Genomic DNA, 18,467 nt, shown 5'->3' with positions numbered 1-18,467 from the left:
CCATAGATACAACTGCCCAAATTAGTGATCAGCTGCAGAAATAATAGAATTCTATTGTTCCCTTTACGGATCAATATGAATTTGTTGCGTACAAATGCAGTCCCTCTGGTTCCTGGCCAGTTCAAATCCAGGTCTGCATTCACATGCCACTCCTCCTTTCGGTGCTTCTCTGCAGATATGGGCACAGCCATGCTCTTTATTCATGCAGCTCATGCCATCTGCAAAACAGTACAAATGTCATAGATCATTGGTATCCTCAGTGTCTTCAGATGCAGGTAACAGCTTAAATACAAACATTAGCCCAACTATAAGTAAACAGCAGACAACTTGTACCTCTTGAAAGAATCTCCTGTATCTGAACAAAAGGGGAAAAAAGTATCAGCTGATATACAAGAAATAAAAAGAGCCTGATACTGCTAAAGGCTAAGCAAATGGCCTGCAAGGTGATTTCTCTGCCCCTAATCCATTGTCTGTTTGTGTCTTAAGGTCTCTGGGGCAGGGACCTTCTGTCTCTGTGGTTGTACAGAACCCAGCACAATGAGACCCCCCACCCTCATTTAGGCCTTTGGGTGCTATCATAATATAAATGTTTATTAGTAATAATAACTCCTCCTCTTCTTCCCACATATTTTAATAGGAATTGAGAGCTGCTCCATACCTTGCAAGACCAGGCACTAAGGCTGCTCATTTCCCCTTTACTCTTCCCATAAAATAGCAAAATGAGATGTTGTGAGGCAAGGGAATGTCCAAATTTATTCAGATAAATACAAAATTCAAATGCTTCACACATCTTTTCAAATTACTGGCCTTGAGCCATAGATTCACAGAGCTACATTTCCATTGGTGGTTAGCAGCGGACCCAGCAGTCACACATACTTGTACCCGTGGGCAGCAAAGAATTTTCTGTTTTGGGAGCATCTTAACCTTTTCTGATATCTACTGGCCTCTTTCTAATTTCAACCAGTACATTTTAACACCTCTGGGAAGTCATCATGATGTTTTATATATAACTGCACCTCTGTGCTGTGTCTCACTAGCTGAATAGAATGTAGTACAAGCAAATGCAGTCTGGATCCAAATGAATAGAGTAATGTGACATTAGTTGACTTTTTCTTCCCTTTGGTGTACCTCATAAAAACATCTTGTTGTTTTGTCTCTGACAGTTATGAGCTGTTCACACTCTAGCACTTAATCTGCAGGCTGCTGTGGTGACTCATGTGGCCTCTGCCAGAGAGAGGCTGCAGTCAAACAATAAGGAAACGTTCCCTGCATTATAAAACCTTTTGCCTCTGTCCAGGGTTTCAGCTAAATCCATGCCCCAGCCATTGGCAAGACTTTACCCTACTTCCCAGCATTAAAGGAGCCAAAGTTTATTTTAACTCTATGTGCCACAAAGGTTCCATTGTATCCCACAGACATACTGATGCAAAGGTTCGTCCCCTCACTGGGATTTCCTAACCACTAAAGTCCAGCAGTAAAAACACACTACTGCTCTGTTCTTTTGTTCTCCATTCCTTTAGAATTACTTACAAAAATAAGGTCTCTTAAAAGATTATGGGTGGATTCTCTGGTCTGGCTGAGCTGTGCTTGCCACAATCTGGGAAGGGAGCCACTCAGGTAGCTCTAAACAGCCGGAGGATCTGAGAACTCTCAGGGAGCCTCCTTGTGGGAATTTAGGCCAGATTTACGCTTGCTTTACTCTGGGGTTGGGACTTTAATCTTGTTAGTTTTCTAAGGGCCAAATGCTGTGCACAAGGCAGAGTCACTGGATCCTGGAAGGCCCATTGAACCTTCTTCCATAGCTGGTGCTGCAGTCTATGTACTCAACACTGCAACTCAGCCAATACAATAAAGTAGCTCCCATAGCTACTGCAGCACCATCCGGGCAATAGGGGGGTTGGGAGGTGCATGGAGATTCACCAGGGTCCTTATCCCAAGGATTTTACAATATAAAAGGAGTTTACCACCCAAGCAACAGTGCGCTATTACCATCTCTTCTTCTAATATTACCGAGGTATTCTCAAAAAGGCAACAATATATCAAAGAGACAGAATGGAATCATGGTTGGTAAATCCAAACTCTCCTTGAGGAGTCTGAATATTAGGGAGGAGGACGGTGCAGGGGTTAGAGCATTTCCTTGGAACTTGGGAGACCTGGGTTCAATTTTCCTGTTCCTCTTCCTGTGTAACCTTTGTCAAGTCTCTCCGGGTCTCAGTTCCACAGCTGTAAAATGGAGATAATAGCACTGTCCTACCTCAGGGGGTGTTGTGAGGCCTGGTCTACACTGGGGGGGGCAAGCTAAGTCGGTCTAAGTTATGCAACTTCAGCTATGAAAATAGCGTAGCTGAAGTCAGCATACTCAGAGCTACTTACCGCAGTGTCTTCACTGTGGTAGGTCGACTGCTGATGCTCCCCCATCGACTCCGCCTATGCTCCTCATTCCGGCGGAGTACCGGAGTCGATGGGAGAGCGCGCAGCGGTCGATCTATCGCGCCTTCACTAGACGTGATAAATAGGCCCCCGCTGGATCAATCACTCCAGAGGTAAGTGTAGACATGCCCTAAGAATAAAGACATTAAAACTTGTGAGGGGCTCAGACACTATGGTAATGGAGACTTTTTAAGTACCTAAGATAGACAGACAGAAATGTGACTTAGGCATCATCTGTAAGGAATTCAGTGCCTGGCTTGGCACCTTGAAGACATTTGTTCACATTGCAAAGCTGTTATGTGAAGTCCCGATATTTCACTCCGCCAGCAACATTTGTTGGGTTTTTTTGTTGTTTTTTTTTCTCCGCCGGCGGACTCCTCCCTGCCCCCCATGTGTCCCGATATTTTCTTCATCTCATCTGATCACCCTACAAGCAGCTGCTGCCTGTTGTAATAGCAATCCTGGATATCAGGATTGAAGCTCATTGACAGATCTTTAGGCATGACTTGCAAAATGTCTGCACATCACTATGGGTCTCCAGCCTAATCCATCATGAGTGTCACACTGTACAGAAATATCATAACGTTGCAAAAGTTCTAGCATGATACAATATATACAAAACATACACACGCACACACAACTCTTGCAACAGCATAACTTTTGGCTGGCTTTTGGCTGGAATGTGACTGCAAAACAAAACACAAATTTCCATATTACAGAAATGTTGGGGTTTAAACTATGAATTCTCATATGGCTTAGTAGTGTAGAGCAGAATACTCTAGATCCTTACTGAATCCTTCTGTATTGCTAAAATTTGGGAAACAGCAAAGAAAGACTGATTGCTACTCCAATGGAAAACAGACGGTGCATCCCAAGGAGAGTGTGCTTTATAATAATCTACACTAAGGCAGTGGGTTTTTTTTGTTTGTTTGTTTAAGGAAAGGAGTTGCACTACCATCCATTTCTTTTTTCTTCTTAGATAATATAACCACTTCAAGAGGACTCTGGTCAGTTTATTTAGGCTTGCTGGCTAATCCTATTGAGGGCCCAATCCTGCACCCATTGAAATAACTCCCATTAACTTCAGTGGAAGCAGGATCATGCCCTTAATAAAAAAAATCAGAGACAAGCCTCATTGTGTAAAAGAAAATAGGTAAAGGTTTCCTTAACCCATGCATTTTCAAAATATCTTCTCTTTGAAGCAATATTATTAAATGAAGAAAAAATATTTGTAGTGGGAGCTGGGGTCAACCTTTCATAAACATTCAGTTACATTTTAATCAGGCAATTACTTTTCATATTATATTTTTGACATCCCAGTTTTAGGCTACAATATTCTTCCTCTATTAAGAAAGCTTTAAGTAACAAAGGAATGGATGCTACATTGCTTAGATTATTCTGCTCTATTGGCTTTTTGATTCCTTTCCCACAGTGAGAACTCTGTAGAAGCCTAAAAAGACAATGATGCCTCAAATCCGACAGAATATACAAAAGAGCCCAAAGATCCCCACATGAAAGCTATCATCCACTATTATGGTGTCAATCAAGGATCTGTGCAGCACATAAGATCACAAATTAGCCTTATTAACTCTAGTGTTTTTGTGACATTTTTAAGCTTAAACATGCAATACGATCTGTTTGTAAGCTAAGAGGTGTTAAGAAAGCATTAAGAGAATTAACGGATTAGTTTCTGTTAGCAAAGTAATTTCTTCGGGTGCATGCATCTCCTGAAGGAGAAATTGTTAAAGCAGGTACTTTGGTAAAGTTCACTGAACTCGAACAAATGGTTTAAATGCTGAATTGGGAATTGCTCAGTTCTGTGCATCTGGAATTCGGTCACTTCTCCACCAAAAGTTAAAATGGACCTTACAAGTTCTATGAACCACATTTTAATAATAAAATACCCAGGGTCTGACTAGTTAAATGTGCTTTCTTTGACCAAAAAAGTTAAAATCTAGTTGACCAAAAAAGGGGATATTTTATGGAGAAGTGCATCCAAATGTTTTAACATTTTATTTACTATAAATCAGGTCTGTTAGTTTAAAAATCAGTTCCAATGAATATTTTATATTACATAATATATATATATATATTATATAAATGTCAATGTAACTGTACCTGATATGAGAATGAGCAAAGTGATTCAATTCTTATGCAGTCATATCAGCGGAACTATGTGGGGAATAAGTCAGAATGGTATTTGTCCAGCCAAATGTACACCCAGTTAGCAAACCCTGCTAAGCACTGAGAGAAGGTGCTGTATCAAGGCTGGGTCATATTCATCACCATAATTGCCATTCTGTTGTCAACACTGAGGCTCAGATTCTGGATAGTCTTATGCAGGCGCACAAGGAGGTGTGAGGAAAGGAAGTCCCTGCACAAAGTGCGACCAGAATCTTGGTGCTGGCCCTGCTTGAGCACAAGCTAGGGGAATGTCAGCACCATTAGCACAGCTAGACATCCCGAGAGTGCTGCATCCCTTCCCACCAACTGGAGAATGGGGCTGGTCCTGTGTAGTGTCATGCTTTACCCTGTTAAAGGGAGCAGCATTTCCCGCTCCCAGAGACATTCTGGCTGCCTAGGTCTCCACCGGTAAAACATCTCCAGGAGCTACTGCTGGTGCAGTGCCTTTGTACACCAGCCTTCAGGTGGCATGGCTTTAAATCTAACCCTAATGAGCCAAATCCTGCAGCTCTTATTCATGCCCATTGATTTTGGCCCAAAAGAAGTAAATAACCGTAGTTTGTGTGACACACTGCGATGGACTGTGATGGATTCCTGAGTGGAGACGGATTATCACTAGAAATGGTAGTAAGAGGACACATCATGGTCACAACGCTTATTTCTATGGTAAAAACCCCATCTGCATGACATTCCCCTGAAATTTGCTAACTCAATATTATAAAGTAATTTAAACAACAAAGAGAAAAGCCATTCGTAGGTAAGTGATTTATCGCTATTACTGACGCAATGTCCTCACAAAGCATTTGTTCCGTCACTTACAGCTGAAGAGGAATAAACCCAGGGCATATAGTCAAGGAAAACTTATGATTGTGCACAACTCAGTGGGAGGTTATGAGCCCAGCTGACCTACGCAAGGCTTAAACAGAGCCAGAGAACCATCTGGAGCACCACTCTGCTCTGGATCCACCCCGCTACAGTAAGTAACTATCACACTTGACTATTGCCTCTTCTCTAAAAACTCCTGCAGTGTCCCAGCAAACAGTCCTGAGCCAGACAATGGGGAGCACAGCAGATGAGGGAGGATGGATTCCAGGAAGCAGATAATCCAAGGCAACCTCACCATGCAAATCTGCAGGAGGAACAGAACAGCCTCTCCTTTGCCTTCTCACTCTATCCACAGGCCAGGCCTCCATATTTCTCCTGCCCCACCTCCACAACCTCCTTACACGAACCACATCACCGCAGAATCAGAGAGCCCACAAACATCAACAGATTTATCCTCAGAACACTAGGAGGTAGGGAAGTGCTCTTACAGATGCCGAACTGAAGTACAGAGAGATTGAGTGACTTCCCCAAAACTACACAGGAAATCTGTGGCAAAGCAGGGAAATGAACTCAAATCTCCTGCATCTGACTAGTCTTCCTTATTACAGAAGTAGGCTAAGGGAGGTGGGTACAGATGTCAGAGGAGGAAGAAAGAGAAATGGGAGGAGGGCCAGAGAAATAAGGGACAGGGATAAAGTGAAGTATGAGCACAGAAGAGATTACAAGTATAGAAGAAGAGAGAGGTGAGGTTCCATCCATGGAGAGGTGGTTTAGAAGTTTTTAGGTTTTCAATGAAAAAATGAAATCTGAAAATTTTTTGGTATTCTCAAAGCATTTTAGGTAAAAATATGAGGTTTTTGGTAAAAACATTATTGGTTTCCAAAAAAGTGAAAAATTTGACTTGAAAAGAAAATTTCTACGGAAAAGGTATTGATTTTTCCCTTCCAGTTTTTCATTGAAAAAGCAGAAACTGTTAACCAAAATGAAAATTTTCAGAAAAAAATTACATGTTGGTCAAAAACGCCTTTTTTTGGAAAACATAAATGTTTTGAGAACAAATGTTTGACCAGCTTTAGAGTCATGCAACATGGGGAATCCGTCAACCATAAATGAGGCAGAAGCTGAAGGGGAAAGAGACAGCAAAACAGAGGAGAACAAGAGCAGCAAGGCAATGGATCCTGGGAGAGAATTTCAGGAGGAAATGGAAAAGATACAATGAAGAATGAGGGGAAAGGACATGTTACTCCTGCTGGAACAGGACCAATGGGGAAGGCAGAGTGCTTTTCAAGACATACTAAAGAAGAGATGGAGAAAGAGGGAAGAGCTCTCCACCAGGGATCAGGTACAGACATGTGATTAAACAACTGATTTTGCCTTTTGATCCATCAGACAGTATCCAAATATATGTTCATCTTGGTGAGGAAATACAAAGGAAAAAGGACCCTCTCTCCCACGACAAAGTCATCTCGTTTGACAGTGTTCCAGGCTCTGATCCTACAATGAGCAGCATGAGGGCGGCCTGCAGAGGTCCCCTGAAGACAAGAGTACTCAGGGTATGTCTACACTTAAAATGCTACAGCAGCACAGCTGTGCCGTTGTAGTGCTTCAGTGTAGACACTACTTATGCTGACTGGAGCAGTTCTCCCATTGGTGTAGGTAATCCACCTCCCCAAGAGGCAGTAACTAGCTTGATAGAAGAGCTCCCGCAAGGTAGGAGGGGCCAGAGCCCGGGCTCCAGCCCGAACATCTACACTGCAATTTTATAGCCCCACAGTCCAATCCCTGTGAGCCCATCAGCTGACCAGGGCCAGCCACAGGTGTCTTGTTGCAGTGTAGACATACCCTCAGGGGCAGGCAAACAGTGAACCTCTTCTCTTGTTGACGAAAACTCTAAATGTTTGTGAAAATGCTTAAGAGTCTGCTATGTGCTCCCACAAGAAGTTTCTGCTCATTGTTTGGAAGGGAAGAACCAGTACCTTCGGAATGGTGAATGCATGTGTGCTGGTTGTCACTCAGGAAGAACCCTGCCTTACAACGACACTCATAGCTCCCCATGGTATTGACACACAGGTGCTGGCAACCACCGTTGTTGAACATACATTCATCTGTATCTGAAAAATAAAGAGACTGGGTTTGTACCTGTACAGCTGCATTTACTGTCACTGCTATAAATCAATGCCCGGAGGTTGATCTCAATGTGTGCAGCTAGTATAGATTACATAAATGTTTGTTTTACCAAAGTCCCAATGGGTCTATAGATCAGGGCATTTAAAGAAGATTTTAATTCTGAGGCAGAGATGGAGGAAGGGAAAATTATCAAAAAACTTCAGGCTCAGGTTCAAGCAAGACACCGAACCTTCACCCAAACTGCAAGCCAAATGCTAGGTCTTTTCTGAAGCTTGAGAATGTCTGATTAATTATCCTCCACCTGCCTATTCCACCTCATTGTCTCTTATTTTGTGGCTGCTTTTGTATTTCCTGTGGCCAGGGACAAAGCAAAAGTTACTGAAATAGTTTAAGGAATGCTGATCTTGTAATATTTATGGCCTCACCAGAGGCAGGAAGTATGGGGAACCTCAGGAGAAATCTGTTCTTGCAAATATCTATCTTGCAAGATAGATATTGGCAGAAGCAAGAGATACGAAGAGTCGAAAAGCTCCAACTAAGTCCCTGAACATTGAAGTGCTCATCTCAACCTCCAAGCCTTTTGAATTTTGCCCATCACTGATGTAAGCTTTCTGTAGCCTCTCGCTATTGTATAAACCTTACAGGCCTGATTTTCAGAAGGACTGGGCACCTACAGCTCCCACTGATTTCAGTGGGAGTTATGGATGCTCGACACCCAGGAAAACAGGCCATAAAGGTGTCATGGCAAAATTCTGCTCTCATTTGCACCTATGCAACTGCATTTGGTGCACCATGTTTGCTTCCCACTCTGCTCACTGTTACAGTACTAGGGCTAAGATTTTGAAACTAGTATTTAACATTTTTTGCATAAAATAGTGCCTAAAAACAGGAAGAAGCCATTGTGTTCTTACCAACAAGTGAAATCAAACACTGTGATAGATTTAAGTTCCCTTGAAACCAGTGGGGCAACCTGAGTACCTAAACCAAGATGGATTTAGCACAGCATCATGATCATAGAAAAGAACAAAGATATAAATTATGTTCCAAGCAGTCTAGATGTCTCAGTCTTAATAGAAACAGTTAATGTTAGTAGTTCAATAGTGATCTGAAACTAAGGAATCAGCTTTGAAACAACCACCAAGATTCTCTAGTACTATGGATTTGAAACTCCAGAAAATGTTTCTGCTTCGTGGACCATAGTGAAATAATGGAATATTGTCTTCTCTCTCCAAAAAGTAATTGTCTATTCAGCTAAAATCCAGGCACACATATCGAGTCTTCAGGAATATGGGTGTGGCTTGGTTAACAAAAAAGTGGCATGAACTAAGTAAGTAAACAGTTTATCAGAAAATTAAGCCAAATTTGCTGCATGTCAAAATATCTATTTTAATTTTAAATCATATCTTCAAAGGGGCAGTCAAAATTAGGAGGTCTGTGATTTGAGCTTCATTGTTTTAAAGTCCATTTTACCCTTTATATGCTCCCTCCACCCCAAGAACCATTGCATCAATACTGTTGTTCTTTTCAAGACAGCCTAGCAATAATGAGAAACCCTATATTAACACAACAGTGGGCCAGTTTCTGGCCTCAGTTACAGCTGTGTAAATTCAAGGTATCTCCAGTGAAGTTACTGAGATCAGAATATGACCAGATGTACTCGTGTGCTAGAGGAGTTCTTTGTATGGAAAGAAAATATACCCCTTTATTGCCTTATTAAAGAGGTCAGGTGCTCACCCAGTTGAGTGTCCTTAATGTGAACCTCATGGAACTCCACTTGTGTGTTTAAATAAGTGTGAGAGGGGATAAGACACTCTTCCTAATATTAAAAAGCATCAATAAATAGTTCAGTTGCTTCTGCCCAGACTATATGGCTATCCAGCTTTGACAGGATAGTGCAACCCTTGGGACATAGTGTCTTCCCCACCCTCTCCCATTTACACACCAACAGACAGGACTTTGTCTATGGGCCAGACCCTCAGCTGATGTAAACTGATGTAGTTCCAATGAAGACAAAGCAGCTATGCCAAATTACACCAGGTGAGGATCTTGCCCTAAATATTTAAGAGAGGCCTGGTCCCATTACTAAAATACTGCATGCTAATCTGAAATATCTCATCACTCTTGCATGGCTCACAATAGTCTTCAAATTCTGCAATAGGAGGCAAATCCCCTCCCCAACAGGAGTGGAAATCTCCTAAGGTAACATACCCAGTGATGGCCCCACTGCTCAGACAGTGATGAGCAGCATTTGTAGGGGGTCCATAGGGATCCACACATTAGTGTGAGGAAGACTCACTACACGGTTCCACCAATCATCACCCACCATGTAGCAGCATGCAGGAGCCAGAGGTACCGCCAAACCCACAGAGCAGAAGGGTGATGCAATGGTTGGGACTCAGGAAAAATTGGGCTTCATTCCCTGCTTCACCACAGACTTCCCTGATAACCTTGAGCAAGTCACTTTTCTTTCTTGTACTTTGGTTCCCCAATGTATGATGGAGTCAATAGGACTGCCCTACCTCACACAGGTATTGTGAGGACAAATACATTAGAGATTGTGAGCTGCTCAGGTAGTACAGAAATGTGGCCCATATAAGATACATAAATGGGAGAATGAGGCATATCTACTCCATTACCTGGAGAAAGGATTCCTCTCTCCCAACCCCAACACATGGCTGGGCTTGGACCATAAATTAACATTTCCAAAAAAAAAAAAAAACAGGAAATGTTCCTCATATTAAACAGGTCAATTTACTAAAGTTTCCCTAAAGAAACACATTAACAGAATAATGAAGGATGCTTTGCAATTTTTAATCCAAAGAACTCAAAGCACTTAAGAAAAATGTGTCAGTATTATCCCCCATTTTACAGATGGGGAAACTGAGCCACAGAGCAGTCACACAGAGACTGAAATGTCGAAACCTGGAATTCCTTTGTCTAATATGTATCATTCTTGTCTAGACATCTTATCTAACACAGCATTCAGGAATCACAGGCTTTTTACTTTCACAAATTAAAAAGGGATATCTTTGCATCAATATTTGCAATGTTAGCAAGCATGTTCCTTACCGAGACAATTATGGCCATCATGAGCCAACATGAAGCCATCATAACAAGTACAGCGATAATTGCCTGGAATGTTGAAACATTCATGTACGCAGCCTCCATTGAAGTCATTATCACATTCATCAATGTCTGAGGGATAAAGCAAAAGTCAATCTGATGGATGCTTCCTGGTTTGGCATAGACAGGTCCTGACATGATTGTATAAATGTGAACAGTAATTGCTCTCCTAAATCATCATTGTCTTGCAAATAGACTATACTTAGCACATTATTTGTTCAATGTTTCTGAAAGATGACAAGATGCATTAGGATTTCCACCCAGTGCTATAGTATAGTTTTAAGCTTTCTAAAGCTGCTTATTAAAAACGATGTTAGATTAAAAATCATGGATCTGATTCTCCTCTCTTATATGCTGATGTAAATCAGGATTAAATCCACTGAAGTCAGTGAAGTCACACTGACATAGAATCAATTTGAGGGAAGAATCAAACTACATATTTTTAAAAAATGACAAATCTCCTTACCTGCATTCATCACAATACTCTCATTATTAGAATGGAAATAATTTTAACTATCTAATTTACCATTTCAATTTGTCTGTTCACTTTGCATTTGACTCAATTTTGATTATTAAAATGCATGAGTCAATTTAGCTTCTGATTCTCAAGCACTAGCATAAAACTGCAATGCTTGGGTTGCAAATACTGCAAGGGAATGTTTAAATCCAAATAATCAGCTTTCATTTAAAAAACATTTTCATACGATTCTTTCTATTTAACATATTTTCTAAAATCTGTTAACACCCAATATAAACATTGGTCCTAAATTACCTTTGTCTTTTTGATACTTCAAATGAAATGATAAATGACCAACACTTTGTTTCCTCTCTAAATAAAGAAATTGAATATGTAAGACTTGATCTTCCTCATGTTTGTACTGGAAAACAATTTCTAGCATAAAACTCCTTAAGCAAAATAAACTAATCGCACACCAGGAGCTTTGATTTAAAAGACACAAACAAACCAACAAATGATCTTGTTCCCATTTCAATCAACAGCAAAACAACATTGGTACATCTAGGACTCAGCTCATATGATGACATTTGCCTCTGCACATCTTCAAAATCCCACTTACACTCTGAGGTAGTACCTATGTCTTCTGCTGCCCTTCTGTTTGCACAGGGCAGAATTTTACCAGCATGGTTAGGGCACTAAGGGAAAGAGATAGGGACAATAACCAAAGCCCTTTACAGTCAGACAAAAGTTTCAAATAGAGCTTTTATACTAAAGATGGGCGAAAGCCACAACATCCAGATAAAAATGTTGACTCCCCCAATGTTCAGTATCTTTAATGCTAGGGTTCTGGTCTGACCCAACGTAAAGAGAAAGAGTTGGTGTTAAATTCAGATCCAGGCTTCAATTCCTAAATCCCCCCCAATGTGAAAGTTTGGCAGGTTAGATCCAGGTTTTTGGTTTCGACCAATCTCTACTTTTCCCAGACATCTGATGATGCTTGTTACACTATTAATAATACTATGAGAGCTTACACAGTTATTTTCACCTAAGGATTTCTAAGGGTGAGATTTTAAAAAGCAATGCAGTGACTTTGGACCACAACACTCATGCTCCTAAATGATTTAGGTCTGGTCTCCCATACAGTTTTTGTACCACTGCACCTATTACGGTGAGTGGTGGGAGTTAGGGGGTTTGTTTTGTGTTCATTTGTTTTGTTTGTTTGGTTGTTTTTTTATCATAACAGTTATACCTGTACAACCCCTGTAAGGGAATAGCCATACCAGTATAAAGCACCTTTATGCTGATACTGTATAATTGTGTTTACACTAAGGGGTTGTACCACTTTAACTATACTGGTATAGTATAACTTTAATGTATAGACACTTCCTGGCCCAAGGTCATACAGTAAATTAGTGGCAAATCCAAGAACAGAACCCAGGTCTCCTGACTCACAGCCACTAGAGCTTCTGCGCTCTAGCCACTAGAGCTTCATCTATGGTAGCGGTTACCCCAAAATATTAAGATGCAATTTTTCAAACATGGATCCCTAACAAAGGCCCCCTAAATCCACATTTACATACCTAATTCAGTAGCCTGATTTTCCAAGGCACTGACCATCTTCAGTGCTCACTGAAGTCTTTGGGAATCAGGACACTTATTAGTACATGCTCAAATATAGATATAGGTGACTAATTTTAGGTGAAAAATTTGGCCTTAGCCATAGCAAGTGCACTCTGCCAATCTTGTGTCATCTGAGGGGCCCAGGTTGGCTTTTTTCATTTTAGGGTCCAAAAGCCCAATCCTAAAACACATTCTGTACTTTCTGAGAAGCACTAAGAACGTCAATGGAAGTTAAGATTTCCCAGCCTCCCAGAAGACTCAGCCCCCAGTGTTTCACTGCCTAACTATGTTTTAAAGAAGCTGCTCATTATAAAAATACCTTAACTCAGTAGGTACATGTGCCCTCTTGGGATGAATTTGTCATAGAGACAGGGTAGCTGGGTGTGTGCTTTTTTTCCCCCAAAAAAACAAAAACCGTTGTGTACAATCCTGGCTCCACTAATGTCAATGGGAGTTTTGCAGTTGCCTTCAAGGAAGCCAGGATTTCACCCACTGCAAGGCCCGAAAAAGTCAATATTTTTTGCAACATTTTTAATTAAAATTTTAATCAAAACAATCAGTATGGTCAGAGATTTTTTTTGTTTATCAAAAACCTGGTACATGCAAAATTTCACTAACCATTCTGATAACATTGATAAATATTTTAAATTAAAAGTGCTGAAATTTTTCAAAAACAGAAAATGGAAAATGGTTGAAAATGTGTGAAACAGAAAATGATGTTGAAATATTTCATGTAACTTTTTTAAATTTTGTGATCCATCCTAGTTATCATTGCTATGCTGCCAATATATTGCTGGCTGCTAATAGGATAGATAATAACAGAGCAAATATTATATAATGACATTCTCTAAATTAATAGTATGCCTTCACCTGGAATGCTGTGGCCAGTTCTGGACACGCCATCTGAAAAGGGCTATAACAGAAACAGAGTGGGTTCAGAGCCAGATGACAAGAATGAGTAAGGATATGGAAAAACCCACATATAAAAAGAAATTGAAAATTTGGGTTGTGTTTGCCTTAAAGAGGAGATGAATACAAGGTGACATGATAAAAGGTATATAAAATAACAATTGGGATATAAAAGATAGTCTTTGAACTTCTATTCACCCTGTCTCAGAATAAAAGAGCAAGGGGATACTCAATGAAATTCAAAATGAATACAAAGAAATATATTTTCATACAACATGCAGTTGGCCTGTGGAACTCCTTGCCACAATACATAATTAAGACCAAGCAGGATTCAAAAAATAACTCTGTCTATTGCAAGGTTTCCCCTTCCCCTGAAGCAGTCGGTGTGGCAACTGTCAGAAGTAGGATACTGGATTAAATGGACCACTGGTTTAATCCAGTTTGGCAGTTCCTATGTTTCTAAGGCACTCATGCATATGACTGTAATGTAAGTGACTCCCTGCTTTGAAGCTAGGCTTCTTATCACTGTTTCCCTTTTTAGAAATATGATAAATAGAACTGAAGAAGCAAAGAAATACAGCAGGTGCTAAAGTTTCTGCTTTTTATGGACCCAATCCAGCTACCATAGAAGAAAATGGAAAGAGTTATACTGACTTAAGCAGAGCTGGATCAGGCCCCTACTGTGCCCAGACTTGGTCAAACCCGTTTTTTTATGAGAACTTTAATAGCTTTGTGGTATTGTTCATACAAGCATGATTTTGCCCCCGTTTCAAACTTACACATGCATTGCTGAAACCAACCTCAACTAAGCCTGAGGCACAAACCTTCAGCCTTAACTGCAAGAAACTAATACTTCCTTTAAATGAATCAATGCTATATTTGTTCCCACATATTGTCAGTGGCCAGCCTGCTTTTATGGGTAAGCACCTTGAAACTTACCGGGTGGAACTTATACATCTAGGAACAAAGAATGCAGACCATGCTTACACAATGGGAGACTCTATCTTGGGAAACAGTAACTCCAAAAAAGTATTTTGGGGGCCAGGATGGCTAATCAGCTGAACACAAGCTCCCAGTGTGACTTCCTGGTAAAAGGGTTAATTCAATCCTTGGATGTACGATCAGGAAAATCTCAAGTAGGAATAGGATTGCCAACTTTCTGCTTGCACAAAACTGAAGACCTCTGTCCCACCTCCTGCCCCACCCCTCCCCTTAAGCCCCTCCCATACCCTGCCCCTTCTCTGAGGCCCCACCCTCACTCACTCCAACCCCCCTCCCTCTGTCACACGCTCACCCCACCCTCACTCACTCATTTTCACCTGGCTGGCTCAGAGAGTGGAGGTGTGAGAGGGAGTGAGGGCTCCAGCTGGGGGTGCGCCTGTGGGCTCTGGGATGGGGCCAGGGATGAGGGGTTTTGAATATGGGAGGGGGCTCGGGGATGAGGCAGGGGGTTGGTGTGTGGGAGGAGGTATGGACTCTGGGCTGGGGGTGTGGGGCAGGGATGAGGGATTTGGGGTGCACGAGGGGGCTCTGGATTGGGGTAAGTGGTTAAGGTGCAAGGGAGTATGAGGGCTCTGGGGTGGAGCCAGGGATGAGGGGTTCAGAGTATGGGAGGGGGCTCCGGGCTAGGATTGAGAGGTTCAGGGGGTGGGAGGCAAATCAGGGCTGGGGCTGGGGCATGGAGCTGCGACCTGGGAGGGAATCAGAGGTGCGGGCTCTAGGCAGCGCTTACCTCAAGTGGCTCCTGGAAGCAGCCAGCATGTCTGTTCTTGGACTCCTATGCAGAGACGTTGCCAGGCGGCTCTGCGCACTGTCCAGGCGCTGACCCTTCTGCGGGCACTGACCCGCAGCTTCCATTGGCCATGCTTCCTGGCCAATGGGAACTGTGGGAGCGGTGCCTGGGGCGGGGACAGCGTGTGGAGTCCCCTGGATGCCCCACATGTAGAAGCTGGAGGGGGGACATGTTGGCTGCTTCCCAGGAGCCGCACACCGCGGAGGCTAGCAGGGAGCCTGCCAGCCCCACTGCGTGGAGGCCCCAAGCAGACAGTCAACGGCTTGGTCAGCAGTGCTGACTGGAGCCACTAGGATCCTTTTTCGACCGGGTGTTCCAGTCAAAAACCAAACACCTAGTCACCCTAAGTAGGAAGGTTATATTACCTCTGTATTTGGCACTGCTACAACTGCTATTGGAATACTGTGTCCACAAGTCCAGAAGGATGTTGATAAATTAGAAAGGGTTCAGAAAAAAGAGCCATGAGAATGACTGAAGGATTGGAAAATATGCCTTATGAGTTTATAGTGATACACTCAAGGAGTTCAATCCATTCAGTTTAACGAAGAGAAGGTTAAAGGGTGACTTGATCACAATACGTAACTACCTATGTGCAGAACAGCAATTTTGAAATTGAGGGCTCTTCACACTAGCAGATAAAGGTACAACAAGATTCAATAGCTAGAAGTTGAAGCTAGTCAAATTCACAGTAGAAATAAGGCACATTCTCTCCTCTTCCAAGCCAGGGCTTCTCAAAAGGGTACCTACCATAAATCTATATCTAAAGTAAATCTAAGGAGCTGGACAGAAGTAGTGGCTGCATTGTTGTCTTTTTAAGATTGTGTTTTTTTAAAATCACACACAAATATATAATTAAGTTTGAAATATATCAGATTCCTGGGCTACATATATGACATAAGGAGTCAACAGCTTGTCACGGATGTTCCCATGAATCCCTTTTGCAGTCTTAACTATGAGTTAACCAGCAAATGGCGATAGGACTGTGTCTGGCACACACAATGGCTAAAGCAGTGTGTATTACTGCAGTCAATTTACCTTCACACGTTTTCCCTTCACCACTGTAACCCAGTTTGCATGTGCACTTGTACAGCTTTGGAATGTTTTGACAAATAGCATCTGGATGACAGTCATCAGTCCCTTGGGCACACTCATCCACATCTGTAAAAAAAACAGATTCATGAGAGATGTCAGAAGGTGCAACATGAGAATGTTTGGTTGGTTGCTGAATGGTCACGTGTGTCTATGTGCACACGCACATGCATGTGCAAGAAAGAGACACACAAGATATGCTTGCATGATGGCTGTATGTGTGGATGTGTGCGTGTTAGCATACACTTGCATGATTATGTATATGCATACATTTGCACAAGTATCAGCATTCATACATTATGGGCCAGATCTTCAGGTGATGTAAAACGGTGTAACTCCATGGAGTTATACTGATTAACAGCAGCAGAAAATATGGCCCTGTGTCTCTGGAGCTAAGAATCAGACACACACAGAGACAGAATTAATCTATAGAGCCCCAAACAACCAGTTATTGAAAAAAATCATATTTCAAACCTGTGACATCACTCTTCGGAAGCATGACATTCTTTAAACTAACAAAAAGGTCTCACAAAAAATGAACACTCACTCAGTCTAGAGTTTCAAAATCACAGCCCCAGACACGTCAAACTTTTACTTACCATTAAACAGATGGTTATTCAAGTGTTTTTACTGCTCCCAAATTAGCTTTTTTAAATAAAAAGTGAAAGTCACCTCTGGTGAGCAACATTGCTGAAACACACAGCAGGCAGTCACCTTTCAAGAAGCACATAGTGTACATAGCTAAAACATCCAGCTGGAAACTTCAGCGCAGGGGAAGAGCGAGGAATGAGAAAGATCAGCAAAAGAGGAAGTCCTGGATATGAATGAGTTGTAGGGGGCCATCAAAAAAGAGTGACAGGGAGGGGAAGACATCATCAGAACAGGAGTTTCTAGGGCAGCAGAAAAAAGATGCAAATCAGCACAAACAGAGTACGGTCCCATGGATGGTCCAGGGGAAGGAGATCAGCGGAAAAGGCAGTTCTGTAGGAAAGGAAGTCGTAGACGGGAAGGATCTGCGAGTACAGACAAATCAGCAGAAGTGGAGGTCCTCCTGGAGTCTTAATACAGTATTTGGTGGCTATATCATAAGTGCCCATGCCTTCCTCTTCCCTCCAATGTAGACCACATTGTAACAGAGAGATTATGAATGGAAGAGAAGGTGTCCCATGAGTCAATCACACCGATCACCTTCTCCTTCCACATATCACCTAACAGCCCTTAATAACTAGAGTAATTGCTTATGAGGAAGATTATTAATATGGTTTTAACTTCTTTTAAAGCAGTTTAGCAGCAGGGAACAAGACAATAGGCCAGCATCATATGACCAACTGGCTCAACAGACCATGATCAAATACTCTGCTGAACCTCAGTGGCCCATTGAACACAAATTGCAAATCTTTGGTCTAGATAATAGCGATGGACACCCTACAAATACGATGGACACCCTACAAATACCTCTGGATCAAGATCATCAGGAAATGAGGGGAAGACCAATGCTGAGGTGGTGAGATTAGCAGAAGATGGGATCTTGGGACAGGATAAGGAAAACTATTACAAGGGGAGTTTTTGAGTCTTGGGAGTGGTCAGCAAAGAAGGTTCTGGATGTGAGAGGAATTACTAGAAGACCTTCAATTGGATATGGATGTATAGCACTGAGACAGAAAACTGGTATGGGATGGAGGAGATCAGCTGTCAACAAACCTTAAATGTGTAGTGTATCAGAGGGGTAGCCATGTTAGTCTGGATCTGTAAAAAGCAACAATGAGTCCTGTGGCACCTTAAAGACTAACAGACGTATTGGAGCATAAGCTTTCGTGACTCATTGTTGCTTAAATGTGTAGAAATTAAGCTCATGCATTATCTCAAAGTAACTATTCCCACTCTCCTTGTCCATGTACTTGTCTGCACATT

The 18,467-nt window shown here is 41.9% G+C and overlaps 1 protein-coding gene across 2 annotated transcripts in view; it reads right to left on the bottom strand.

Annotated features, from left to right (window-relative positions):
• Window positions 1-18,467, bottom strand: part of SCUBE2 (signal peptide, CUB domain and EGF like domain containing 2) — a 64,416-nt gene that overhangs the window by 44,214 nt on the left and 1,735 nt on the right. Inside the window, exons 2-5 of one of the 2 annotated variants that reach the window (XM_039536956.1) lie at window positions 16,503-16,625; window positions 10,636-10,761; window positions 7,416-7,550; window positions 93-218 (exon numbers count right to left, since the gene is read on the bottom strand). In XM_039536956.1, coding sequence (XP_039392890.1) covers window positions 93-218; window positions 7,416-7,550; window positions 10,636-10,761; window positions 16,503-16,625 — 510 coding nt within the window. Of the gene's footprint in view, window positions 1-92; window positions 219-7,415; window positions 7,551-10,635; window positions 10,762-16,502; window positions 16,626-18,467 lie in introns of those variants that run through there. The other variant, XM_039536955.1, reaches the window with a different exon arrangement.

Source organism: Mauremys reevesii, linkage group 4 (assembly GCF_016161935.1).
Source record: "Mauremys reevesii isolate NIE-2019 linkage group 4, ASM1616193v1, whole genome shotgun sequence".
Classification (NCBI taxonomy): domain Eukaryota; kingdom Metazoa; phylum Chordata; order Testudines; family Geoemydidae; genus Mauremys; species Mauremys reevesii.
Note: the sequence above shows the minus strand (reverse complement) of the source record. Positions and strands in the feature narration are given on the sequence as shown.